The 27,650-nt window shown below is 47.0% G+C and overlaps 2 protein-coding genes across 3 annotated transcripts in view; both read left to right on the plus strand.

Annotated features, from left to right (window-relative positions):
* RNF10 (ring finger protein 10) overlaps positions 1-13,008 on the plus strand; it is a 64,201-nt gene extending 51,193 nt beyond the window's left edge. Inside the window, exon 18 of the mRNA XM_015643838.2 lies at positions 12,935-13,008. Coding sequence (XP_015499324.1) covers positions 12,935-12,993 — 59 coding nt within the window. The 3' untranslated portion in view covers positions 12,994-13,008. The remainder of the gene's footprint in view (positions 1-12,934) is intronic.
* Positions 7-26,566, plus strand: CABP1 (calcium binding protein 1). 2 transcript variants are annotated; one of them, XM_015643843.1, is made up of 7 exons: positions 7-793; positions 17,771-17,947; positions 21,480-21,510; positions 22,181-22,324; positions 23,565-23,674; positions 24,083-24,230; positions 25,949-26,566. In XM_015643843.1, exons 1-7 carry the CDS (start codon positions 191-193, stop codon positions 25,972-25,974), a joined length of 1,239 nt encoding a protein of 412 aa, XP_015499329.1. In that variant the 5' UTR covers positions 7-190; the 3' UTR covers positions 25,975-26,566. The 2 variants fall into 2 exon arrangements, with proteins under 2 accessions (XP_015499329.1, XP_015499330.1); XM_015643844.1 differs by lacking the exon at positions 17,771-17,947 and having other exon boundaries at positions 25,949-26,549.
* The last annotated feature ends 1,084 nt before the right edge of the window (positions 26,567-27,650 follow it).

Genomic DNA, 27,650 nt, shown 5'->3' on the forward strand with positions numbered 1-27,650 from the left:
GGAGGGGGAGACGGTGCCCGCCAGCCCCCGCCGGAGCGCCCCTGCCGCGGCCTTTGTCTGCGCTGTCACATGGGCCGCGGTGCGGGATTTAAGCGGGTCTCCGCAGGACATGCCGTGAGCAGCGCGCCGCAGCCCTGCCCGCAGCGGCAGCGCTCCGCCCGGCCGGGGATGCGGCTCTAGCGGCCCCGCGATGAGCGGCTCCTCCATGGCGAAGAGCGAGTCCCGCACTTCTCTGCTGAAGGCGGCGGGGAGTCGGCGGGCGACAGGCGGCCAACCTCAGCCCCGCGGCAGCCGCGTCCGGGACGGCAAAGGACAAGGCGGGCAAATGGGGAGGGAGCTGAGCCAGGAGCAGCTCCCCGGGGAGCCCAGTGCCCGCAGGCCGCTCTGCCACCCGGGCGCCTGGGAGGATGGAGCGAGGGGCGCGGGGAAGCTGTCACATGGACGGGGGGAGAGCCAGCCCGAGCCGGCGGAAGGAGGTCCAAGGAAAGGCAGCGGCAAGGAACCGGTGCGGACATCCAGGCAGCATCAACACCTCCCGCCGCACGCCAGCCACGGTCACCCCCAGGACCAGCATCAGCTCTCAGACAGGGATGGGGAGGAGGCAGAGGAGGACTTTTTCTTCAGTCACAGGCAGAGGTCCAGCAGAGAGTCCCTGAAGCTCTCGGAAGGCGCTTCACCTCTGTCCAAATCCAGCAGCAAGTGCTCCACCAAGTCCAGCGGCAGCGACCGGTCAGTGGAAGCGGATCCCCTCATCCAGCAGCTGCACCCCATGCTCAGCTCGGTCTTTGGCCAGGTAAGGGGCAAAGGGCCCCTCGCCACCCCCCCACCTCCCCTCTCTTCCCACTCGCTTTCCCTCCGCGCCCCCTCCTCCTGCGGCTCTCGGACCTTCGGCTCCTTGCTCCGGAGCCCCCCGCGCCCCCGGGCGCAGCCCGCAGCTGTAAATGCACTGCTTCCTGGCCGCCCCTGCCGAACTTCTCCCGGCTCTGCGGCACGGCCGGGGCGCTGCGGGGTCGGCCCCGAGGAGGGCTCTGCGCCGGGGACGGGGCGCGGGTCAGAACCCTCGGCGCCCGCCGGCCCCGCCGGGCGCTGCGGAGGGCGCTCTCGGTGGTGCTGACGGGGGAAGTTCCTGTGCTTTCCCTGTCGCCGGGGGAAGTTGTGGCTCTGCCTGCTGAGGGTGAGAGTCAGAGAAGCGGATTTTTAAAAGCTATTTACTTATTAGATTCCATCTCTCTGGCTCCCCGCCTTGCCTTGCTGTATTTGTTTACATCTCCTTATGGTACATTTCTGTACAATCAGCATATGAATAATTTCTGATGGCAGAAGCTGTCAGGAGAAGGTAGTGGGGAGGACAACAAAAAAAAAAAAATCCTGACCCAATTCTGAAGCCTTCCCAGTCACTGTGTTAGAATGGAACAGATGCTTTTGGTGTTTGCAAGCTCTTTTGGTACAAAGCTGTCGCTTTTAGCTGCTTTTGATAGTGAAATTACCCAACAGGGTTACCCTCTAAAAATGAAAAGGCAGAGGGAGACTAGCTTGAAATTTTCTTTTAGAGACATCTAGGGATGTTACTGGAAAATGTAATCTCTGGGAAGATTAATGTAACTGCAATCTTCCAGAAGCACAATTATAGGTATAAGCCAGTAGCTTGTGTGGCTAAGTTCCATCCAGCCCTGGAAATGATTGATTAAACCAGAATTATAATTTCTGGAGTTTGTTATCGTTGAGTCTTTTCTTTCTTGTCTTTCCTTTTTTTTTTTCCTTTTCTTTTTAATGCATGTTTGGGAGGCTTTGCAGGGAGCCCATTCAGACTGAAATTATGGAGAGAATTAGAAAAAAAATTGTAATTGGGTGGAAGGAGGTGATACATCCATATTTTAATACGGGAGTGTTGTCTATTTCTTTTTATCTTGACTTCTCCAGATAAAAATCAAAGCACATCTGTTCTCTCCAAAGCACAACACTTTTCCATCCTCACTGACAGTCTGCTGTTTAGGAATGTTATGGCTGTGTTTAACTCAAAATGAGTATTACCCTCCCTGAGCCAATGGTGCACCCAAAGCCTAGATTAAAATTTCATTGTAACAGTAAGGAAGAACCTGGTCAGCAGATTGATGCTCAACCAGGTTACAAAAAGCAATATTCCAGCAGCAGGCTTTGAAATGCGTTGTCTTGGCTCTGACTTATGCTGCAGTTTTGAGTGAAGTGAAGATGTATCCAAGAAGAGATTTTAAGTCTATGGAGCTGTATGTCCCCAAAGTGTCAGAAATACAAACAAATCCATGCCAGGTCTCCCACTCACAGAAACCCCTCTGATTTTGAACTCAGCCCTTACCTGAACAGCATCTTTGTTTTACCTGCTCTGCTGCCCGCATTCTAGTGTCAAAAGACACTTCTGAAAGCTGTAAATGCAGCAAAATCTATCTGTGGTGTTGAAAAATGTCCTTTTTTTTTGAAATGAGGGAGATACAATTATAATTTTCACTTTTTCACTGAGTACATTGTACCAGTGCTTACACACACACACACAAACACACACCAGCATCTTTCTTTTGGAATGTAGTGTTATTTATTCAATTTTCTCTCCGTATTCATCTCTTGCTTGCTTTCTTTGAAGTAACTATGACAGAATGAAAATTTAGTGGAGATTTTAGGACTTGGCTGTAGTAGATCCCCCTGTACAGGGGCAAGATGGGGAACTTTAATTTTTTATAATTTAGGATACACAGAGAGCTGGTTACAGAAAGAGATACGTGAACCTTGTCTTTTTATTTTCTTTTTTTTTCTTTTTTTCTTTTTTTTTTTTTTTGGTAGTCATATTAAAATCCTGGGTTGAGTAAAGGCCCAGGGGTAAGATGTTTGGAAATTCTGTCATGGTACAAAATGATACAAATTTTGTTTCTGTGAATGAAGAAATAAATGACCAGCATTATGTAAAAATGTGTGTGAAGGTTTGAGACAGGCAAGGACTTACACCTGCAAGAGCCCAGGCTGCAGCCTGGGCTGTGGCAGGGTCATAGGTGCAGATATGTCCAGGGTTGCAGTCTGAGGCTGCAGGTGCTGTAACACCAATCTGCTCCACATTGTGATTAGAAGACGGCAACAGCTCAGCAGATAATTCATTGAATATGAGCACTTCTTTCTAGCCCACAGAACCCACTGTGAAACAGTTAAAACAGTAATTTTGTAGTACATAGGAGAGGAGCACAGTGATGCATATCTCAGCAGCAGAGCACTGTGGTCCAGCAGCACCAGTATATCTTGTTCCAGCTCTACAGATGTGGAACATCATCACCCTGTTCCATGGTGGTGCAGCGATGTGGTCGCAGATGCAGACACTTCTGTGGTACAATCAGATACACAGAAAAGATTGCAGGGATGACTCCATGGAGAATGTCATTATTGCAGTAACAGCAAAAAGGAGCAGTTCAGGACTAGAGGGTTGTGTCTGAGGGAGACAGATTTGTAGCTGTGCAGAAAAAAAGACAGAGTGAAGGAAGAAGTGCCGTGTTTATATAACCAGCACAGCAATATAGTGCACTGTGGGTGTGTACTCCAGGAGAATGCTAAGATACTGCCAGGATACAGGATGCAGTGATATTTTATTAATTAGGCTTATGCTATATTGGTACAGTGATGTTCTAATCCCATTAAGCAGTAATACTCTTTTAGGATATTTTACCATTTTGTAATTGAGTGGTACATGAATTAACAAAAGTAGGGTAGTGTAATGATGCATGAAGTATAAGCCACGATGTCATCTTAGCCTAATGACATGTTTGCACTCTGGCTCGGCACGGCAGTTGCAGAAGAGCACTCTGCTGTGGGCTTTATGCTGGGTTGGGATGCAGCGCGTGCAGCTCTGAGTGCCTGGAGAACACAGCACTGACAATGCAGTGGTGTGGTAACGCAATCCTGGGGCAGAGCAGAGATGTGATACTGGTGCCATGTGGAAGGAGTTTGGCAGTGCACGGGCATGATAATTATGGAGTGTTGTAGCCTGACAGAAGAGTTTAGCAGTATGCTGATGCAGTAATACAATATTCCAGACAAGAGCCATTCTGCACAGCAGTGATCACTTCTGGTGTGGTATTTGCAAAGGGCTGCGCTGATCTGACAGCACCATCCCACTGTAGCAGAAGGCAGCAAGTGAAGTATTACCACCATGCCACAGTTTTGGGAGCACGGCTGTGAGTTAGCAAGAGGACAACGCCACAGACTTACCTGGTGACAGTGCAGTGTGAGTATGGGCTAGTTTTGTGCGGGACAGTGGGACAGCAGTGTTTTAAAGCGGCCCTGCAGTGGCAGGAGCTCAGTGCAGTGCGAGAACAGTGCTGTGACTCACGAGTGTAGTTGGCAAAGGATGTGTGTATGATAATGCAGCAAGTGGGAAAGTGGCAAGAAAAGGGAACGTGAGGAGGATGTTTCATATGATTTTGACCTGATAGGAAAGTGTTTGACTCGACAAGTGACAAAAGTGTGCTGTGAAGCATAACAGAACATGCTTATTACCCCTGCAGAGAAGAGGAGCATGAGGGTCCTGTAGTGTCTCTAGCGTGGCTACAGATCACAGTTCACCAACAGGAGTGGTGACCCCTCAGCAGCTGAGGTGGCGGTGAGGTGGCAGCCTGGCAGCAAGACACAGTTTAGAAATGTGACAACAGTGGCAACAGCAGCACAGAGACCGGGACAGCAGTGCGGTGGCAGCAGGACCGCAGTGCAAGTTTTGTGGCATTCCTGGGGCAGCGGTGATGTGGCTGCAGTGCCTACGGTGCAGCAGCCGCTTGGCACCTGGCTCACCACAGCTCTGTATGGGCACTGCGGCACAGACTGCCACCGTTCTCATTGCTTCATTCCTCCTATGCCTCAGCGCTGGCCTAGCTGGCACCTTCAGGAAGAGCTTTTTCTGGACATTTGCTATGCAATATTAATTTGTAAGCGATCCTGCCATGTGAGACCTGAACGTTTTCAGAGCCGTTTAGCTTTCACACCCTACCTGACTGTTAAATTTTTCAGTGAAGTGATTCCCCAACAGTTTTCTGTCAATTGCCTCTGATAGCATGGGGATCAAAGGGGTCAAACAATTGCCTTAGAGAATCATGAAATATTTACAGGGTTCTGCTGTTAGCACTGCGGCCAAAGGAGCTTTTGTATTTCTATTTGTACAGGGAGTTTAAAGACTCTCCTACACCATCTCCCATTCCTGATTTAATGTCAGTGTCCACATTACCATTAAAATAGGGAAGGAATCTTTCTGCATTTCCTGTGAAATTTTCCTTTTCTTGTCCTGCTCCGTCCCCTTTATTCTTGAGCTTTAGTTCTTAACAGGTTTTAATGGACCTTACAGCAAACTGGGATGACAGTAGTGGCCCCATTTTGGGGCAGGAGGCTGCCTGTGTGTAAAGCATGTGTTAAGAACATTCTCCTCTGACCAGCCGAGAGCGTGTAGGGCAAAGGTGTCTTGTCCAGCCTGTCACCTTTCTGGTCTTCTCGTCTGCCAGATGACTTTGTTCCTTCCAATGCCTTTGGCTTCAGCTGATTCTAATGGGCGTTTTGCCTAAGAGCAGTCACTGCATCAGGTTCATTCTTGGAGATCCAGCCGTGGAGAACTAGGAAGCCCTGGCCAGTCCTGCCAGGGTACTGGCTCCTGGCTCAGTAATGGAAGTTTTCAGCTGGCTCTGTGTATTAGCGAGGGAGGCAGCACCGCGTTGGGCTGCTCTGGAGCAGTGGCGCCAGCAATGGAAACTTTGATGTGTCACGCTGTGGGGTGGTGAGGTGAAGGTGAAAGGTCTGGGTTTCCAGGTGCTCATGTGCATTGTTGTGCGTGTAAGGAAGGTGAAGCAGTGGCATGTCGGGGCTCGTGATAAACTGAGGCAGTCTCTAACTAAACTGCTCGTTAACACTGTTAAATCGGAAAGTAATTTGGGATGAGCAGACTTCTAACTTAGCATGAGTGATCGCCGAAGTGATGTTAGTCCCGTGGCACGGTCTTGGCTCGCCTGGAGTACGGGGTGTGGGTGCACAGGAGGCAGAAAAAAACCGGAGAAATGCTGTATCCTGCACCGACTTTTCCTCCGTGTTTTATGGCACCTCTGGAGGCTTATACTGGCCCCAAAAGGGTCCCTAAGAACGCAATCTGCCGCGGGGCTCCGGGACAGCGGGGCTCCGGGACAGCGGGGCTCCGGCGGCCCCGGCGCGCCCCCGCGCGGCCCGGCCGCCTCCGCCCGGGGCCCTTCCCCGCCCGGCGGAGCCGCCTTGACACGGACCCGCCGCGCTCTGGGCTCCGGGGCATGCCCTGTCCTGGGCCGCCCGGTGAGTGTGTCAGACCTGGGGACAGCCGCTCTCAACTGCGTGTTCACAGGGGTCCGGATACCTGCGTGGGGCCCGTACGGTTTCTGTGCTTCTATCCCTGCATGAATTGCCACAGCCCATGTCCATGCATGTAGATTGACATAAAAAGCCTTCATATACGTGTCTTGTCTATGTACACACAGCCTGCTCGTGCAGCCTCTGCTAAATCTTCTGTGTGGCTACACAACCACCTCTGTACACGCTTATGCATTCCTGTGCTTAAAGCATCGCTCGGCGTTTGTGTGCACACCTGCCTGCTGACACCCGCCACACCTCCCAAGGTATGTCTCATGTTTTTATATGTAACGGACTCAGAGAAACATTGTTCCACTTGAGCATACCCACTCAGTTCCCCCCTTGCTCAGCTTGGAGAAAAGTTCATCACATTTATTGCTTGTAAAGAGCTTGAGGGATGTGAGCCAGACGTACAGAATCACTAAGGGGCAATGGATAAACCTCCTGCCTGCAGTGGGTCTGCCAGCAAACATTAATCTTTGCCAGTGATTTACTTTTTAAACAAATCTGTTTTAAAAGGCTATAGAAAGACATCAAAATAAAACCAAGCTCAAAGAACATTCATTAAATATTCTCTTCATGAAATATACAGCAGTATGATCTAATGCACTGAAATACACAAACCTTCTGGTTAGATTCAGCTTATCTTTGGAGAGAAAAAAAAATCAGTGATAAATTAATCATAATTTATATAAGTCCACTGTCTATTTTGTTAAGCTTTACCACCTTGATTTTTGTTTCATACAATCCTGGGTTTCAACACAATGTCAGGGAAGTTTAGCTTTAGATGTAGTGGCTGGGTTGCAGGTTGTCAGCTGAATTAGCTGTGATTCTTTGTAGCATTCCAGCTTCAGTAACTGTTTTTCCCTGATGAGTCCATGAGTGGTATTGATTTCCAATAACAAGCAGCTATATGGTGTGCATTCAGTAAAAGACGCCTAGCTAACTTTGGGCTCCCTTTCAATAATTCTCTGACATTCCTGTGACCTTAGAGAGCAGCAGCAGTGTCCATGAACCTGAGTAATCCTCAAATTTCCATTGAATGCCCCACTCCACTTAAAAATAAAGAACTGTCCTAGCTATAGTCATATTTAGATTTTTAGTAGCTTTCTGCACCAGCATAAGACCATGAACTCAATCCTATTCATGAATGAAGACATTAGCAATATTCTACTATTTCTTCCACCCATTCCTCCCCTAGAGTACTTTGAATCTTGCAACCATCTTTGAAAGGAATACACAGCATTGTTTCATTGCACTCAGGCAAAATACATTCTCTGCTCTTGGAAGGAAACGGGCAATGGTGTAACATACAGGATTATGTCGCAACAACTGAAGGCAGGAAGCAGAAAACCACCAGCAACCCCGATGGTGCTGCTGAAATAAAAGACAAAGGGTTTAGATACTTTGGGACCAGCTGTGTTGAGATATAGCCAAAGACCTGGGATACACAGTTTGGCCCTTTTAAAGGTGCTGTCAGATCCTTACTCAAATTAGAAGTGAGGCAGATCACAGTTTTAGTGTGGCAAATCTCATGTAATGCTGCAGGGATGGTTCGGAGTATTTGCTTATATTGGTTTCCAGGCCTCTGTTCATCTGATGATCAGCCACATTTTCAGTAGCACCTCAGTGTACCAACTAAACAGTGATGCCCTGTCCCTCTTATTTCCAAAGAGGTGAGGGAGCCAGGCAGAATTAGCTGGTTTTGCAATAGTCACAGTTGGACAGAGTGGCACAAAATTCCTATATTCTGAAGCAAAGAGAAGGAACCACATAAGGTTTATTTTAAACAACCTCTGTGCTCCTTATACATGACAAATTGTCACAGCAGCTGCTGAGCTGTCAAGTTTGTACTTGTCTTTTTGTAGCCCATTGATGATCTTTAGCATCATCATCAGCAAATATCCACAGTACATTGTGCTCTGGCCAACGCATCTCCTGCGTAGGAACTTGGAAGTTGGGCTAATGCAAAATACTTGGATCAGATCTGCAGGGAAGGTGTCAGAAGGCACGTTCCCATCTATTTTCATCTAATGCAAAAGGAAGCCAGCTATTTACAGACAGAGCTGTTCTAAACAGAAGTTGACAGGCAGTCCAGGCTTTGTTACCTTGAGAGGAATAGAAAATATCCTTGGTCTTTTTAATAAACATTCTGTTGTTTGTGATTGATTATGATCCAATTGCTCTAATGGAGGAGAATATTATGCACAGCATGAGTCAGCAACACTTTCCTCCTGGAACAGCTGACAGCAAAGAAAGTTCCCAAACTCTCCGCAGAATTCCTCTCCCTAGATGAGAATCTGGACTGCATCCACCAATACCTGCTGGTGTGTCCCCTTGAGACAGACCTGTACTTGTCTGACTGGCATATGGAACCATCCAAGGTTCATTTGAGGTTAGAAGACACAACCCAATGTGCAGCAAAAGCACTTGGGAGCTGATGCAGAAGAAGAAAGGGAAATCAGTTGCAGAAGTTCAGAGTGCCAGTGCATGTTCCAGTGGTTGGGAGCTTCAAAATGAGGTCCTTGACAGAACTGGCAACAGGAGATGTTACCTAAACCCAATGCTTACCTCATCTGAAGTCATTCAGTAAACAAGACAGTTTCTGTAAAACTATGTTTCTTGTAAAGAATAGATCTATAGCCACCAGATAAAGGGTCATTGGAAGCAGATTTGAAAGCTGCTAGTCCATATGTGCACTCTCAACTCTGAGATAGGAAACAGTACACCAAAAATTCGTGCCCTGCTAGGATAAATTAAGTAAGGGGATGTATTTTGATATACTAAATGTTTGAAGCTTTTAATGGGCTCTTGGTAGAGCTACAGACTTAAGTGAAAAGATACTAGGAAAGAGTTTTCCCTGCTTTACTATACAATACCCACTACCTACTGACATTGCCCTGTAACAGTATTTATGTTGAGAACAATGATGTAATGTTCCAGCTCTTGAAGGACTGTGCACTGAAACAGGCCTGGCTTCTGAACAGTCCCCATACAAATCCATACTTCCACTGAAAATTTTTACCATGCAAAGCTACTGTTTGATAAGCAATCACATGTTTTGGATTGATTTTGTTCTTTCTGTTGTGTCTGTTGGATATTTGCTGCCACTGGATAAAGCTTCTGCTAGCTGACAAGTGATTAGCTATGAGGAGTTCAGACATTTTCCTATGAAATGAGAATTTCTGCCAAAGGTGCCAGCCCAAAGCACAGCACTGCTGCTTTTTGAAGTATCCAGACATACTAAACCACCTAAATCATTCCTTGTTCCAAGTCAGCCAGCCTTCTCCCTCCCCTGTGCTCAGGTCAGTCAGTGTGCCAAGTGCTTCCTCCCTGTGAGCTGAGACCTTGCTCTGTGCCAAGCTGCATTCCCTGAGGTCTCTGCTCTCCACCTTGGACCTCAGGAAAAAGAGAGGGATACATGAACAGCAGCAAGACTTGCATTTCCCAAAGTTCTTACAGATTTTTAGAAAGTTTACAACAGAGACACAGACCTTAAAAGAACAGTGTGATTGCCACAAAGAACAGTGTGGGAAAACCAGTATACATGCATGTGCAGCCCTCCCACATGCATACTGACTACCCCAGATATAGGCATACCCACAGATCAGCACCTACACAGAAATGTTTCTGACACACTTATTCTCAGCATCCTGTTCTCTTACAGCAGCCTCAGTTGGAGGAAGGGAGAAAATATGTTCCTTCTAACCTAATCTTCTAATGACCTTTTTGACAACTCCACTTTCCTGCCTATGTCTAAGCTACCTGTGGTGGTGATGGGAACAAGTTCCCACTGTAGAGAGATTTTCCTCGTCAGAGCTCAGCAGGGACTGTCTCTTAGATTGTGGTGTCCTGCCCAGTTGCTCTTAAGAGAGTCAGGGTAAAGAAGGAGATAAAAAAATTGTTTATGGTCGCACCTCTTGGGCCTCTTACAGATCCACTAGAGTTCTTACAGAGTTGAAGGATTGTGACTACAAACCAGGTGCACGTGGGCTCCCATTCTCTCTTCCCTTCCTGGATTGCAAACTCCCTGCCAAGCCTGGCAGCATGTCTCAGCCCTCTCACTCTGCCCTGCCTGTTTCCTACAACTGCCTGTAACTGCAGGGAAGAAAAGCTGGAGAGTAGGCAAACACAGCGATGTGCCACGGGTGGCTGGCTCTGAATGCTCTGGTACAAGTGGTGACCATCTTGCTGAGAGCTTTTAGAGCTCAGTGAGACACATTCCACAGCTGTATTCCAAAGCTGTCCTGCAGTAGTCTGGGAACTGTGGTGGATTTTTCTGGCAGGAGATATCTGACTCCCTTTATTTTCCCTTCTTCTCTCTGGGACAATGTGGGAGATGGCACTTCTCAGTTGCAGGGCATTCCTGGCCTCCGTGCTTCCTGTCAGGGAGAGATTCATTAGCAGCAGAAAGGCAATTCTCTCTCCTCTCTGCTCTGGAATTGAAGTCGTTTGTCTCGGGAAGGAGCCCAGGCGCCTCACTCGCTGTGTGGCAGCTTCTGCTCAAGGGAGACAAGCACTTCGTCAATAAACAAGGAGCCTGGGGAATGGCTCCAGCTGACAGAGGACATTATTAATGACTGGCACTTTGTCAGAGGGTAGATCAGCCTCTCATTAGCTGCTTTAAGAGGGGAAAGAAAAACAGGGCTAAAGATGGAAGCCTGAGAGCAGCTGAGAGTTTCAGCATCCTCCTGCAAAGTCCCCCATTGCAAGGCCCAGGGCTGGCACAGCCCCCAGGGAGTGACTGTATTTTTCCTCAGCATCTCCTGTGACAGCAGGAGACAAGCTCAGCTCAGGAAGAGTTTTGTTTCCCAGCCTAGCATGGGTGAACTCTGTTATGGAGATCTTCCCCCCTGTCCCCCTCTCAGTCAGCCCTGGGTACAAGGGGCAGACAAGGAGTGTCTTCCAGCATCTCCTACTGCAGCTTCTTGTTTTGGAGGGCCTGTGGACCTTTGTGCAGCTCCTACCCACGTCAGTCAATGAAGAAGGCATTGAGGGAATCTGAGAGGAGGCTGTCCCACTGCCTTTGCCCTTGGGAAGCCATTAGTACAAAGAAGAGCAAGAAACACCATTCCCTATGGCCATGCACTTCTGTCTGTAACTGGAGAAGCTGTGGACTTCTGTCATTCTTGGACTCCTAAACTCATCTTCTTAGGTGGCCTCAGAAGCCACTAAGCTCTAAAGCAACTGTTGAGTCACCTTAGAATCATACTTAATTTGCCACAGCACCATCAGGGTGGAAGGAAAAATCCCTGCTTTGTTGTGACATTGACAGTTCATCCTTCTCTATCCTACCATCCTAGAGCTGCCAGGAGAGTGAGTCGTTGGCTCCTTCACAAAAAGCATGTGGTGCAAGTACTCAGCCTATGGAGTGGGTCTTTGTAGAAGCTTTTGTTTGGAATCACACTTGCAAACAAAGATGTGAAATCTTTCAGCTCAACACCTGAGTGTCCAACCAGCCTTCTGCATAACAGGGTGTAAGATCAGTGTCATCCCGGTCTCCAAGGTATTTGAAGGAGGTAGCTCTGCATACTTCCTATCACTGTGGAGCTGCAGCTGTTGTCTCTTCATAGCTAAAGGTGCATTCATTGTCCTGCTCAGATCCTGTGTCTGAGTGTGATAATGTGGCTTTTAAGCAATTTAAATATCTTTTCAGACTGAATATTCTTATGCTCAGCCTGAGATCAGGAGAAAATATATTGGGGACTCATCCCTTTTCTTTCAGAGATTATTCTATACTACAGGCATAAAGTCCAAAGTTTAGAGCCAGTTCTAGGTTCAGGTGCCTCTTATTTATTCCAAGACTTGGGCTCTTGCAAAAGGAATGGATGGATCTGACATCAAAGTTCTTTGATTCACATTATCTAACCTGAGGCTGTTTAGATTTACAATTCAGATGTGAGCCCATTTTGGGCAGACTTGTGAGGGTTAAACTGCCAATTGATTTTTACTTGCAGAAAGCTGGAAAAACTTTACTTCAAGACTGGCTCAAGGTCTCTCCCTTGTGGTTAAATATTACTGTTCTGGGGCTAAGATTGTTGTAGAGTCCCAGGACTGCTGTCTCCAAGCTTGCTTCCACCATGACAGGAAAAAAGTCAGACGCTTCTGGGTCTGCTGGTATTTATAGGATGAAACAGGTCCCACCCAGATGAATGGTCCATTTCTGCTCTGAAATGAGCTGTGGTCTGCTCCAAGCCCCTAAGTGGATTGCCTTCTGGCCAGCCTAGTGCTGTGGTGATTGAAAAGCTGAGTTAGAAGGGGGGTGGGTAGGGATGCAGTGTTCAGAGGCTGTGTGGACCCAAACTAGCTAGATTCACGGAACTCATCACTGAAATCACTTCTTGCATTGCCTCTATGTTTTAATTCTCCCTGAAACAGCCCTCTCCTATGAGTGAAACAATCTTGCCTGCAGATTGAGGGGGGTGGGAGGGATTTGAACATTAATCTGATGTAGATTATACATCCGCCTCCCTCTCTCCCCCCTTCTCACTCACTCTCTCTCTCCCTCTCTCTCCCTCTCTTTCTGTCTGTTTCTCTCCCCTCCCTCTCCTTCCTGCTTCATCTCTTCAAGAAAGTGAACATAAACTAAAATACGGAGAGAGAGAGGCAGAGAGAGAAAAAGCTCCCTGAGGAGGGAAAGCCCCAGCAGCCAGTAGCTGTTTGGATTTGCCTGGTGCTGCCTTTCTTGCTTTGCTCCCAAGGAATACCTTTAATGGGATCAATTGCTTCAGTTCCTTTATAACCAAGTCCACCGGAAAGGCAGCCTCAACATATTATGGGCAACTGTGTGAAGTCTCCTCTGAGAAACCTCTCTAAAAAGGTATGTTCCCTGAATCAAAGTGCACTGTGCATTTTCAGCCCTGCTGCTTGGGATGGGTGACATTGTGGGCAGATGAGAATGGGAGGTGGGAGAAACACAGAGATGAGTATGAAGGGTTCAGCTTCTTCACCAGACTTTTTCTGTAAGAGCTGCTCATGCAAGTGCAGCCAGTAGAGCCCAGCATGCAGAGAGTCATAACATGTATAAATAAATGTGTGTGTAGGCTCGTGTCCTGCTCACAGTGTGTGTACAGCTCTCCTCTGGGTACGTGCAAGCATGTGCTTGTCAATGTGCACAGTGTGCTGGCACACTCCTGTCAGGGCATCTTGATGTGTGGGTGTATGTGTGAACTTGTGCTTCAGTTGAGAGTTACCTGCTTGAGTAATCACGTGTGTCATGGGTGTAGGGACATATATGCATGTACAGGTGAAGTGCCACGTGTTTGTATGTGTTGCCATTGCTGTGTAAGAGTATGCACACCTATGGGCCCATCTGAGGCACGTGTGTGTCCTTAGCTCTTCACGTCTCTCCACAGGCATCCCGAGTGCCTGAGCAGGTTTGCTGTGAGTGCAGAATGGAGGAATTCCTGTGTATCACACACACACCCTTGCTTGTATGGTGCTGTGTGTGCTCACCTGCTGGTGCATGTCCTCACAGAAATCTGTGTGTAGACATGCATGTGTTTTATGGCTGTCCATCCTTGCGCACAGTTTTTTTGGTATATGTTTTGGTACAGAAGCAGGTTTTTCTCTCTCTTCTGCTTGTCCATGCATCTGTTTGTGAGTGGGTACCCCGGGCCCTGGCTGTGTGTTTGTGCATTATGTTGCACATCAGCATGTTCTATGTATCTACATGGTTGGGCCCAGCTGGACTTCATCTGTGAGCTGCCACATGTATCTGTTAGGCTTCAGACCACAGTCTACTCTGTGCTGAAGTTTTGCAGTGGTCCTGGCACAAATTAGATTCTGGAATGATTCTGCTGTTATTGACTGGGTTGAAATGGGAATGACATGCCCCAGAAACATTTCTTATTTGACTGAGGAAGATCTTACAGCACTGTGTACCTGTCAGCCACACAGTTCTCACTTGGCATTGCTGCAAATCTAATAGCTCAGCAAAAACCCATGCAGTTCATTTTCCATAAATGATAAAGTTATGCTGATCATCTAAAGTATTGCAATGAGATGCTGCCTCTGTGGAGACCTTGATGACAGTAAAATGCCTCTGCCATCAAGATGTTCAATCCAAAAGACCTTGCCACTTGGGAAAGCTTCTCTGGGAGGGAGCTGTCTGGGAGAGGACCTCCATCCTAGAGTGTTTCTTTTGGCTGCATGTTGGTCTCTTCTGTATAGAAACACAATTTGCTTGTTATCTTGGCTGCTGTAAACAAAGCCAGTAACGGCACAGTGCTGCTGTGGGGGAGCTGGGATACTTGGTGAGGGAATTCATCACCAAGCAGTTAGGCATTGCTGAGACCAGTCCCTAGGTCAGGATGACCTGCAGGGAGATGTAGAAGTAGCTGAGCTTCACCCAAATGGTGCACACATGAAAAACTGACTTGGTTGCTTGTAGGTCGCCTCCAACTTGGAATAAAAGAGTTGGCTGCAGCTGTGCAAGGCGATTGCAATTAAAGTCTGACATGTAGCCAGGCTGCTTGAATCAAAATAGATTCAAGAACCTGTAAATTCTGTGTTGTCAGTCTTTGAGGTAATTTATGCTTTCTTTCCTAAAAGCTGCTTCGAATAAGTCACTTTGAGCCTAGTTATAAGACCTGGGGTGTCAAGGCTGAAGAGAAAAAGTTGCAAAGCTGAATTAGAGAATTTCTCAGACATCACTCCAGTGAGCTATGAAATAAGGCACTCATCCTGACAGGTTCTGGTACTCTGCCATTCTTTTGATCGCAACACACATGATTATAGTGGAGACTTTGCAGATCAGTCTTAACATTGCCTAACTTCACTTGGCTGTTATATGATCCCAGTCATTTTTCTCAGATTTTACTTTAAGCAAACTCATTTTGCTGAAATGTTAAAGAGGAGGGACTGCAGACATGTGTGGAAGCTGCTCTTGGGTGACAGTCTGAACTCCTGAATACATGATTTCAACCCAAAGTTTGGGATTCACTCCCAGGCACCAGCTGGCTTGGTCTGGGTCTGGATGACACCACAGTACCTTGCTTGTTCAGGTTTTGACTCCATGGCTGTTGCTGGAAGCTTCAGTTTCCTATTGTCACGGTGTCCCCCACAGTGATCGTGGAAGCCAGCCTGGCTGCTTTTCCCTCCAAGAAATACTGCAGTTGGGATCGAGGCCCCTCTTGGCTTGCTGTTCTGCAAAGTCCCTCTGACACTCAGGAAGGAAAATGAAGTGAATCCTGGTGTGCTTCTGCTGTGCAGAAATTAAAAGCCTTGGCATCCAGGTCCCTCACTTTACCACACCTCTCCACTACTTTGGCCATCTCTAGGTCAACCAGGTCTCTTCCTACTCCAAAATCTGCTGGTCTGACACAGCCATGGGCCAGACTTGGCCAGGAAGGTCATTGGTCCTTTGCCCGGGGAAGAGACTGGGAAAGCCTGATCTCCCCAGTCCTATCCTTACATTTTCTTTGTCACAAAGCACACTGCTGTTTCCCCTGTAATGGGTGGCTGATGTTTCTTTGCCCCAATATCACAGCTCCCTTGCCCTCTTTTCTGGGATGTAGAAAGAACATGGTGAAGGGAACTTGAGTGGATATTTGCAGGAGAACTTGTGAGACTGCTGGCAGAGGGAACATTAAATGCCATAAATCCTGCCTGCAGTGGCAGGGCAGGGAGCCTTGCTGAGCTGTTCACCTTGGTATTTTGGCACTGCAGCAATTTGTCTGGTCACAGTCCTCAGTGGTTCTTGGCAACTGTTTTGTCAAACTGGCAACCTCTAGCGAGACAGAAAAATAATGGGATGACTATTATGAGGTACTGCTGTATAGCTTGGTGATAAACTATTGACTGGAAGTACCAGCAAACAAACATTTGGGGCTGTGGGGCTTTGCATCCTTCACATGGCTTCATTGGAATTAAACACAGAACTGATGTGGGGTATTTAAGTGATTCATATTATTTGGTATATTAAACTGAAAAATGTGCCAGGAAATAAAGCTGATAATTTTGAAAATATATTGCATTGATGTCACAGAGCTGTGTAGCTCAACACAGATGTCTTGACATTTAGCTGAGCTAGTAATATGCCATTCCTGGATGGATGCTCATCTTTCAGTTTTTAAGGACAAGTGTCCTATGTGTCAGAATTAATCAGAGACAGATTCCTTTTTCATCCATGACTGCAACAAAAATGCTTTTCTGCTTCATCATTTTCTTTCTCCATGGCTTGCTTTTTATTTTTGTTTTGATGCTTGATATTCACATGACATTATACATGAGCAGATTGGTGTAAGACTGTGTACAAAAAGGCAAATTACAAACCATGCATGCAATGTCATAGCACATGGCAGACACAACGAGTAGATACAATAGTCTCAGACAAGTGTGAATGGGGGGTGTTTGTGTCTGGTCTCTTAGCCTGAAAATGTACCTCAGGCTTTAAGGAAAGGGTTAATAGAGACAATGACAAGTGACAGAGCTTCTCTGATCACCCCTGGGAACACTGGCTGTAAAAGTAGAATCATTCCTGAAGAGGAATCTGATGTATGATTAATGTTTATTCTGTAAAACCAAGGGTCCTGTGGGTTGTGTTGGCTTTTTATAGCTGCATGGGAATATCAGGATAAGAGGTTTTTTGCAGAGCCAGGGAAATGCATTTCTATAAAAGGAAAGCGGTGCCTCCTTATAAAATCCAGTGCTGGATTCTGTTCTGGAGCCTCTAGCTTAGCAGGACGTGTGCACTTAGGAAAATGTGCAAATGCAAACACTCAAAAATGTTGTGCCCGTGCCTGATCTCCACTTTGGGACTGTCAGTGATTAAAACAGGCCAGGGCAGTAAGTGCCTCATACCCTGAGGATGTAACTAATTAGTAGCTGCACAAGGCAGCGTGAGCCTGCAGTTGGCAGGGCCACCTGATGCTGTAAGCGGTCTTCTGATAACGTGTTAAAACAGCGTGTGATGCTGTGTTGCTGAAAAGTAACGTGGAGCCTGTGCAGTGGCTTTGTGCAGGCTCTGCCTGGTCTCCTGGGGATGCCCTGGCCAAGGCCCAGCAGGTTTGCCCGGGGCACGGGCTGGCACACGAACTGTTAAGTTGGGATGTGCTCGTCCTTTGCAGCTCATTCAAGGCAGTGGTAACTCTGGGGCTGATTGTGGGAGTGTGGCACTTTGGGCTGTGTCTGGGTAGATGATGTCTCAGTGCTGAGAGTTTGATGTAATTTCAAAGTGAAATTCTCGTGGTTGGCTGTTATTCTTTCAGCTTTTGAAAGTGAACTCCTGGACTTACTGCTTCTGTACAAATCCTAATAGGCCGGTGGGGGGGACGCGGTGTGCAGCAGATGAAAGAAATGTAGCAATTATGTCTCTGCGAGGCGGTTCAGTAAAACTTCAGAGGAACGAGATGGGGAGGTAACATCCTCTGTTGTGTTGTTTGCTTGCTGCTGGTTGGCTGGGAAGATCCGCCATGACGAGAAGACGAGCTATAAAGCTGTCCAGACGAGCGAAGAGGGGTCGTCGGCTGGCGATTACCAGGGTCCGCTCATGGTGCTGGCCCAGAACTGCGCCGTCATGCACAACCTGCTGGGGCCAGCATGCATCTTCCTGAGGAAGGGCTTCGCAGAAAACAGGCAGCCTGTACGTAAGTTACACCCAGCGGGGCGAGACACGCACAAAGCCACGTGGACACGAGTCGGGGATGCGGAGCCGCCCCCGTGCTCTGTCTGCGTGCAGCTCTGTAACTCCCAGCCCTGGATCTCGAGCATCCCGGCTCCAGCTCCAAGTGCCAATACAGTCACAGGCAAATGTCTAACATGAAGGATGTGCAGGTACCCTTGTGCCTAAACACCAAAAAAGGAGGATTCTAAACTTGCAGCTATGGAAGATAGATCCAAGGTTACACTCAAGTAGCCATAATCGTATGAATTCAGGAGAAAGTTTTAGGACTTCAGGACTTGCATAATCATATGGACTCAGGAATGGTCCAGTGCTCAAAGCTGTTATTTCAGCAAGACACCCACCTCTCATTCCCAGGCTCAGATTAGCATTTAATGCCTAAATAGCCAGTTAAATGCAAATCAGGGCATCTGTATTGGGAACAAGCTGTCCGTATTTGATACTGTTCCTATCAGTTCACAGTGAGCACACTAGTACCAGCAGAAATAAGCAGACAGTTGCCTCTTCTCAGATACTCAAACACAATCTCTTGTGCACTGGCATACCCAGCCTGACACTGCAGCAATCCCAGCCAGTTAAACTGAGGAACATCAGGCTGTCCTTATATTTGCAAATAGTGCCAGGCTACCAAATGCTATCACTCTCCCACACAGAGAGAGAAATAGCAAAACCAGATCTATTCATTCAGTCACACCTATTGTAACTAGGTGCTCATATGCCTCCAATGTATGCATTTACATACAAACAGTAAAAATATGTGCTTGTATGTATGCACCCCAATATTGTGTCTTTACAAGAACTGGAATATATTTTTGCCCTAAACATTCTATTCCTACAATAACATGAATTTAAAGACAAACAGTAACATATGATTAATACACCTTTTATGGATATGTATGGGTGAATATGTGCATTGTTCATTGATATTCACCCAATGCCTTCCATGTTCTTGTGTGGAATCACCCCAGTTGCCTCAGAACCAAGGTTTATTGCCTCTGTAGGAAACCTCTGCTTTACTTGTGTGTTAATACGGTCATCTACAGCTGTAGGAGACATGTAGGCCTTTATTTCTGAAACCTCTGCTTCAATCAACAACTCAAAAAAAAAAGAGTAATTATGTGTCATTATTGATCAAAGGGCTTTTTTTAACCTTCAGCCGCTATGTGATCACATAGTCCCTGTGCCAGGTCACTAAATCATGAAACACACTCTTGCACAAGTACACTTGCTGACCTGCACAGAACCACCTGTCACAGGAGATAGGCCCAGCTCCTTAGTGGACAGCTGGACAGTGTCCATCCTGCTTAGGCCATGGAAGCTCACTGTACCCTAAGAGGTCTCCAAAATAGGATTAGTGATGTCTCTTAAGTACCCTGATGTGAGTAAGTGCATCTAATACACAGCTTTACTTTTACTGATTCTCTAGACCAACAGGATTTATTGTGCATAGAACAGAAATAAATGAGGGTAAGACCATTAAGTATAATGGACTCTCTGGGGGTCCCTTCTGCTCATATCTAGGATCTAAACTCTTGGAACAGTTTTTTTCCTCTTCCCATATGTTCTCTGAAAGCTTTAGAGTGATTCAGCCCATTTTATCCCAAGCAATTTTACTCCTTAATCATTTTAGGGGATCTTTCAAACTTAAAACAGAAAACCTCTTCATGACGTTAGTTACGACTTGAGTCAGATTTTTGGAGGACATAAACCCTCCCCTCCTTCTGCATTTGCAGTCTGTGGCAAACGCAAATTCTTTGGTGTGCAAAATTAGAGCCAGTGCTGAAGCCCCCACTTCTGACAAGTGTCACCAATGTCAGTTGCAATGTGGTCCCCACCGAGGGAGGAGGAGGAGGATGATGGTCTTGTGAGGACTGTGCTGGAGGATGGCCCGGGTCCTACCCTGGCCACTCTCACAAGGCAGCAGCTACTGCGGGTGAGTCACGGCGCCCTTTGCACCGCGGCGCTGGCGCTCACAGCCCTGCACCTGCCGTGCACCCCAGCCACTGTCTCCAGGGATCAGTGTTTGCAGTCTCTGGAATAAAGTGCACAAGGTGCTGGAACTGATCATGGGTGGCTTTCTTCTGTTATTTTATCTAAGGCAGGAGGGCAATTATGCCTCCCACATCCGGTCTAAGGAGTTTGAATTGTTTTATTACTTGGTGTTGACGAAAGCAGAACAAATGGGATGACATGTTTGAAAATACCAGGTCTGTGAAGGATGAAATAGCAGAGCCAGCACGCTCTGTCAGTTCCATCCAGCACAGAGATGCCTCTGGGAAGGTTACAAGTGGCAAGCTGGTCATTTCTCTGGCACAGCCCACTTCTGCACAGACGTAAACCAGTGTGTGTCCTATTTTGTTATGCGCTCTGAGAGCTGCCATTAGAGTTTCCGGAGAAGCCTGTGGTTAAATAGCAAAGGATCATCCTTCTCAAACTGATCAAAGGCACCGTCTCCAGGCGCATGTGGTGAGGCTGGAGGACACCTGGAAGGCAAGGAGAAACTCCCCACTGTTGAGGGGAAAAGCCGAGAGTGAGACAACAAAAGAGATCGCATTTCTGTGTTTCCAAATTCTGAGATGTTTTGGATTTGCCTGGGAGCCATGAGAGGAATTAGAAAGGGCATTTAAACCAGAAAGCAGTGCATTTCCATGCTCATCTCTTCTTCCTGGTGCAGTGTTGGAACTTTCCTATACTCTTATATCCTCCCCCTTCTTCCAAGAAATTCAAATTGGATGTTTGAAGTTGCAGTGTTTCCTGAACATGGTGAATCCTTGTCCTGTTTCATTTGTAGATGACCTTGATGATGTATATGTTGTGTGTTTGCCTTCATGACTGGTTTCAAAATGCTTGTATGTGGAATTGAGGCTGCGGGGAAGTTCCTACCTTTTTGTGGGGACAGATTGTAGGAGATACCACTGAGACACTGTCTGTGAGAGACCTCATGGCTGTTGCTGTCCTGCCAGAAGGACAGAGATCAAGCAGTGACCTGAGCAAATGATGGTCTAGACCTGCTGGTTACAAGGACTGCTTCCAGCTGCTTTGATCTGTGCGTGTCAGCGGGAGTGGCAGTAGAAATACAATCAGAGCTCCAGAGGAGATCATAGCTGCTGCAGGGACAGTCTCTGCTCCAGAACTCGGTGCTGGGGAATGATGAAGCAGCTTCATGAGGGTGCCAGTAGTACCATCAGTGGGGAGGCTACAAATGCTGTGTTGATCCAGGTCTATCCTGGTTCAGGGTCCACCCTGTCATCCCCCTGTTCACCAGATGAGAGGGAGAGGGGCTTCCAGAGAAATGTGTGCAGAGTAACACTCCTCTCTTTGGGAAGGAAAGCTGAGAAGCCTTCCTAGGTAGATGGTATTAAACATGTCATCACCTTCTTGTTTCTTCTCTCACTTTCTGGTTTGTTCCAGAACCCTTTGTACCAACAAGTGCTATTTTGAAACTGTTTGTGACCAACAAATATCTTTAACATTATATGTTCTCTTTTTGCAGGATAGAGAACTGCGTCCGGAAGAAATTGAAGGTAAAATTTGTTGCTCCTTCTCTGTCTTCTTTTTCCCTGTCCAGTGAAAACCTATTGGCTGTCCCTTTCATGTTGGCCCCCATGGGTTAAAATAATTTGGGGCAAATCAAGGGAGATGATTACTGGAATAATTCCTGGAAACCCCAGCAAAATAAATAATGTATAAAACTGAGAGTCCTGACTGCGAAAGAATTTGCATCCATTCCATATTCTTCAGGGTAAGAGGATAAGTAAGTAATGGGATATTTGTGTTAGGGAACTGCTGTCCCTCCAGCTCCCACAGAAGGTGTTGTGGAGCATGATGCTATGATATGGCTCCAAGGAAGCTGTTTTAGCTGCTAATCCCTACAGTGAGGGATATATAATAGAGTGCAGAGATAAAAGCTGGAAAAACTTACTACTTGAAGTTTCTTTGGGAATCACAGTCTAACAATGAAGCATTTGTGACACTCATAGTTCAAGCAAGCTTTCCTGTAAGGAATGGTCAGCAGCACTGCTGACAGAAGAGCTTAACTTTGCTCCAGTCACTGCCTCGTGTAGGGAGATCTGGTGGGAAAACAATGAGTATCTTAGATAGTCTGGCTTCAAAAAGTACTGTTGATTCTGGGGAGTTTTCTTGGAAAAGGTATTTCAAGCTGTCACTGACAATACTGTTCTTCCCTTCCTGCAGAATTAAGAGAAGCCTTTAAGGAGTTTGATAAAGACAAGGATGGGTTTATTAACTGCAGGGACCTGGGGAACTGCATGCGGACCATGGGCTACATGCCTACTGAGATGGAGCTAATAGAGCTCTCCCAGCAGATCAACATGAACTGTGAGTAACACACACCCAGCTGTACCTGCCTGTTGCTGCTGCACCCTGCATCATTGCCTCAGGCTCTCTTGGTCTCCAGCTGCCTCTTTTCCTTTGGATTTTTTCCCCCTCTTCTTCGGTTCTTATTTTCACTCCTTATCATCTCTCCTGTTCGTTTGTGGTCCCTAGAAATCGATGCCTTTGCTTTTGCTTATCAAAGGGACTGTAGTGTATATGGGAACAGTGAGTGGAAGGGCTGTCCTTCATGCTTATGTTGTCAGGTATCAAACTGCCCTTAATGTGGGCAGTCAGGCACTGGTGCACAGGCTCTGTGTTGTCACATTGAAGCTGTTGTCAGATGGTGTCAGACTGAAGAGTGACTGGGAAGATGGGGATGCTTTGATCAGATGGGTGATGGATGGGCTGTTGCTCTGTGGTAGTTTTTTGTGTATCTGCTGTGGGCTTGGGGATGGGCTGTGAGTGAGCTGTGCTGGCAGCGTCAGATGGGAGCATCTCGCTGCAGTCATGGAAAGATGTGAAAAATGCATCTGATTCACTGTAACTGTGTTTGTGACCCTTGTCTTTCACCATTGTTTTTGTCACCTCTCATCTGTGGCAGTGTACAGTATCACCCTCAGCCAAGTAGGGTGAAGTATATTTAGTGCATGTTATTTAACACAGGAGGATTATGTTAAAAGGACAAATTACTTGGTCAAGGGAAGGAAAACAGCTGTGCCATATGCAACCAGTCACACACAAAAGCAGCTGATAACCCTGGCACACCAGTGCTTGGGAATTTGAGAGAGTTGCTGACAGCTCTCAGGGCACTAACAAGTAAAAGAACTAATACAATGAATAAACAGTTGGACATATGTTAGCTGCTGTAATGGAGCAGGACTGCATCACTGCTGCAGGGCACTGCCAGGCTCTGCAGGGACATCATGCTGTGCCCTTGCCGTGCCCTTTGGCACAGGCGCAGCAGAGAGTTGCTATAAGCACTAGAACGATCGCGCCTCTGATACGTACTGTGTGATGCAATAGGTGTGTGACAGTCCATGGCAGCCTAGGATGGAATAGCTTGGGCTCATTCTGCCCAGCCCATAATCCAGAAAATACAGGGTAAAACTACGTCTCCTTTTCCTTCCACTGTCCCACACCTTCTGTGCTTTGCTTCCTGGAGGGCCACACAGAAATGCAAAGTAAGTGCTGGTCTTGGCTAACTTATGGAGTTCTTACACGCAATCTTTCATCTTGTCCCAAGTGGGTGGCCATGTGGATTTTGAAGATTTTGTTGAGCTGATGGGACCAAAACTTCTAGCAGAGACTGCAGACATGATTGGTGTAAAAGAACTCCGTGATGCCTTCAGAGAGGTGAGTGATCCCTTCCGTGTGCCCTCAGAGAAGTGAGCGACACAAGACAGGGTAGAGAGAAGACCCACTGGAGAAGAGAAGAGGAGGAGGAGAGAGCAGCACAGTGGAAGACCTAGAAAGAGCCCAGTCAGGCATGGAATAAGGGAGGAGCAGACAACATTGCTAAGATAAGGGAACTCATGAGGCAAGGAAGAGAAAAGCTGGTGCAGACACAGCATTTGCAAGGGTTTTCTGAGGAGAAAAGACAGACTGGATCCAAAAGACACCCAAAGGAGGAAAAGGAGGGACATGGAAGGAATGGAGAAAATATAGGGCGCTCAGGAGCAGGACAGTACAAAAACCAACCCAGAGCAAGATTTGTTTCAAATAACTTTATTTCCCCTGCTGGTATTTTTCATGTACTTGCAGTTTGACACCAATGGTGATGGTGAGATCAGCACCAGTGAGCTGCGAGAAGCCATGAAGAAACTTTTAGGGCAGCAGGTGGGTCACCGGGATATTGAAGAGATCATCCGGGACGTGGATCTGAATGGAGATGGGCGTGTTGATTTTGAAGGTGAGAAGGGATCAACGCTCGCTGTCCATCTGCTCTGGTGTGAGTCAGAGTTTCAGATCAGAAGCTGAAGATTTGCATGCTCAGGGCCCAGGGTTCTGAAGTATGGAGAAAAACTAATTCCATTTTTTCAGTCAGATGAATTGTTCATATGTGTATCATCTCCTGCTGCACCTCACTTTTGATTGGTTTCCATAATTCTAGCATGGTAAGAGATAGAACCTGTCATACCGAAGCAGATCCTGATGCACACATGCTGTGCCTGCCATTGTTTTATGGGGCATTTTCCTTCCTTTAAATCTATTGAAAGAGCTGTGAGATGGCTGGATTGCTTTGGAGAATGCTCTGCACCTTTCATTTCCTCTGGCTCACCTTTGTTATACGGGCTTATCAAGAGTTTGTTTCTGTGCCTTTATGCCAGAAGATGGTCACATGCCAGCTGTGCTCACGAAGATATCTGATCTATAGGTGTCATGTTAAATCCTAGAGATAACTAATTTCTTCTCACACTTTTCATGCCAGAAGGACTTTGAAAAATAAGAGTGGTTAGGCTACTATCCTAGCCATTAGCTGTGGCAGGAGCAATATTAATAGAGCCCCGGGTTTCTGGCAAGGAAGCAGTTGATATCAGACAGCTAAGAAGATATAAGAGCTGGAAAGTGTGAGAGAGTGGCAGGCTGCTTTTTTCCCTGGTAGAAATCCAGATGTCCTTTTGCAGTAAGGGTGAAGTACAGGGACTATAAAATTAAAGTAAAATTTACATAATTTTTTTGGCTCAGCAGCATTCCTGGGTCTCCTACATGACAAGGCATCTCAGTCCTCAGGATTACTGAAGCCTCTGAGGGTTTTGAAAGTATTGGAATACCACCAGTATCTTCCTAGAAAGTTTCTGGTAGCTGCAGTTGTTCTAATGCACTGGCTGATTACATGGCAGTAGCTCTCCTTATTTCCCACAGCAAAATTATGTTAGACAGCTAAAATACATGAAATGCTATGCCAGTGTCAATTTCTCTGTGAGTTACCACTTTAGTTGTCAAAGGACACCTCCATCAATGGAAAAGGAGAAGTCAAGGCAGTAATTTCCATTGCCCTTCTCTTTGCAGAGTCATTAGTTCCTCTGCAATTCAAGTGCAGAATGAAAACATTTATATTTGGTGGCATTTACACTCAATTTGAACAATTGCAATTGACTTCACAAACTGCAGGGTATTCAGGAAATAAATCCAGAATACCCTTACAGTTAACATGTATCTTTAAAAACAAGAAGTCCCTTAAAGTAAACTTTACAAGAATGCCAGTATCTAGCAAAACTCTCATGCTTTCCCACACTGGTATCTCTGCGAAGTGGCAAGTTTACTAAGAAATCATACCATGTTCCCAAAATTGTAAATCAAGGTTCCCTGAAGTTACAGTGAAGGGAGACAATGCCTGCTGTAGTGTTGCACAAAGAGTTGTTTGTGAGAGCGAGACCGTAGGTGGCTGGGAAGGAGTCCAAGGCAATGAATTGACCTGCTAGAGGGATCTTATCACCGTATCTAATGCAAGGATTAAAGCCCATGTTGTGTGAGCTCTCGGGGCCAGTCTCAGAGTGCACAGACTTTGCTGGCAGCCTGGGAACTCCCAGTCTCACCCTGGCTGCTTGCTGTCTCCAGTGAATGAGAGCTGGGTTGGGGACCATGGATGCCTTCTGGTTCAGGGCTGTCTTGTGTTGTTGGTTGCAGAGTTTGTTCGCATGATGTCCCGTTGAAGATTATTCTCAGCTAAAGAAGAATCAGCACCTTAGAGAGGGCAGAAGAGGACCTAGATGGAGCATCTAGCCCCGATGTTCCTACATGAAGGTTTATCGGCTGGCTGCAATTAGGACATTGCAAGATGACCTGCTGCTCCTCCCTCATGGTGGTCCCCATGCCCCTCCACCCTTTCACACTGTGAAAGACTTGCAACTTCCTACAACTGGAACCATTCCTTGAAGATGATTGCAGGAAACTGCAGAGCCAGGACTTGCCATGATGCTTTCATGGGATATTTGCAACTTTAGACTCCTCCTCCCCAGCTTTATTCTCCCACCAGCTGCTGCAAAGCAAAAGCAGGAGAAATCCTCTTGGCTAGGTGGATGAGAGCAAAGCCATTGGGACTGGTGGCAGCCTCAGGGCGTGCTCTGCACTTCTTGGTTTCCCTTGGTGAACCGTGTCTGTGCTGTCTCAGTGTGTGTCTATCTGTGTGGAGTTATTTATGCTTCCCCAACACTTATTTGCATCTCCTGTGGTTATGTTTACCAAGAGTAAATTCAAATATATGTCTTGCAGGGGGGAAAGTGATAAATATGCACGTTGAAATTATGTGGAGCCTGGATTGTCCCTGTGAGAGGTGGTGGCTGGGCTGGGGGAGAAGGGCTTGGGCAGATGCACTCGCCAGTGTCTGCACCAGGATCCAGAAGCAAGCCCTTGCCACAGACAGGGGAGTCAGTGCTGGCTGCTAAGTCTGTGTCAGGTCTCTGCCCTCCCTGCCACTGTCCCCATGGCTAAGGTGCCTGGAGGTGCCTCACAGTGAGAGCAGTGCGAAGGGTCCCTATCTCTGCATCCCCTCCACTGGCATGGGCACAGGTGAGAGCCCCTGAAGTATTGTGGGAAGGACCAATGGGAGAAAGGGCCCAGAGGGGAGTAGGGTGGGAAGGGGATAGGCAGCAAAACCTCACCCCTTTTCAGATAATTTTGAACACAACTGTGAGGACATGTATGGTGGGGCCATTCTGTGGGGGCTGAACTGTAACTCCATGGTGCTGAGGATTGGCTGGGACCCTCCTTGTGTGGCAGTGCCCTGCTCTCCACCCTCTTCACACTCAGAAATGGTGCACGTGTCTGCAGCAGTGACAACAGCAGTCTCCAGGCCCTACCAGCTGCTTCCAGACACATCAGATCTTATCCTCCTTTCTCCAAGATGCTCCCAAACTACCACTCCCTTCCCCTACTCTACCAGACCTACAGTAGTCTCCTTTCTCTATGCAAAGGCCCAGTCACAAGTTGCCAGGATTAATTTCTGCTTGGCTTCAAAGGGCACCATCATCACTGTGTGTTTCTTGGTGTGACTGGGAGCTGTTTTCCTCTTTGTTGCCTCCTTACTCAAACTCAAAACAGAACCAATATCCTCCTGCTTCCTCCATCTCAAATCTTTCGCTTCCAAGGTTTTCTTTCAGATTCTTGGGGTCCACAAATCCATGTCACAAAGGAAGATTTTCTCTTCTGCTTTCCTGTGCCAACAATCATAGCTGTAGTGATGGCTGATGCTCCAGTGGTGGAAAAACAATGTTTCTCCTTATATTTGTGTGTGTGTGTGTGTGTTTACTTGTGTTTGCACAGGTGTGTGCACTAGGGAGGGTTTGTGTGTGCACACATAAAAGCAAGGAGTGCAGATAGGTACCTGGGA

Source organism: Parus major, chromosome 15 (assembly GCF_001522545.3).
Source record: "Parus major isolate Abel chromosome 15, Parus_major1.1, whole genome shotgun sequence".
In the NCBI taxonomy this organism is placed as follows: domain Eukaryota; kingdom Metazoa; phylum Chordata; class Aves; order Passeriformes; family Paridae; genus Parus; species Parus major.

Coding starts and splice junctions, on each gene's coding strand:
- CABP1 (XM_015643843.1), top strand. CDS start 191: ATGAGCGGCTCCTCCATGGCGAAGAGCGAGTCCCGCACTTCTCTGCTG. Junction 17,948..21,479: donor TCGCAGAAAACAGGCAGCCT/GTACGTAAGTTA, acceptor CTCTTTTTGCAG/GATAGAGAACTGCGTCCGGA. Junction 21,511..22,180: donor GCGTCCGGAAGAAATTGAAG/GTAAAATTTGTT, acceptor CCCTTCCTGCAG/AATTAAGAGAAGCCTTTAAG.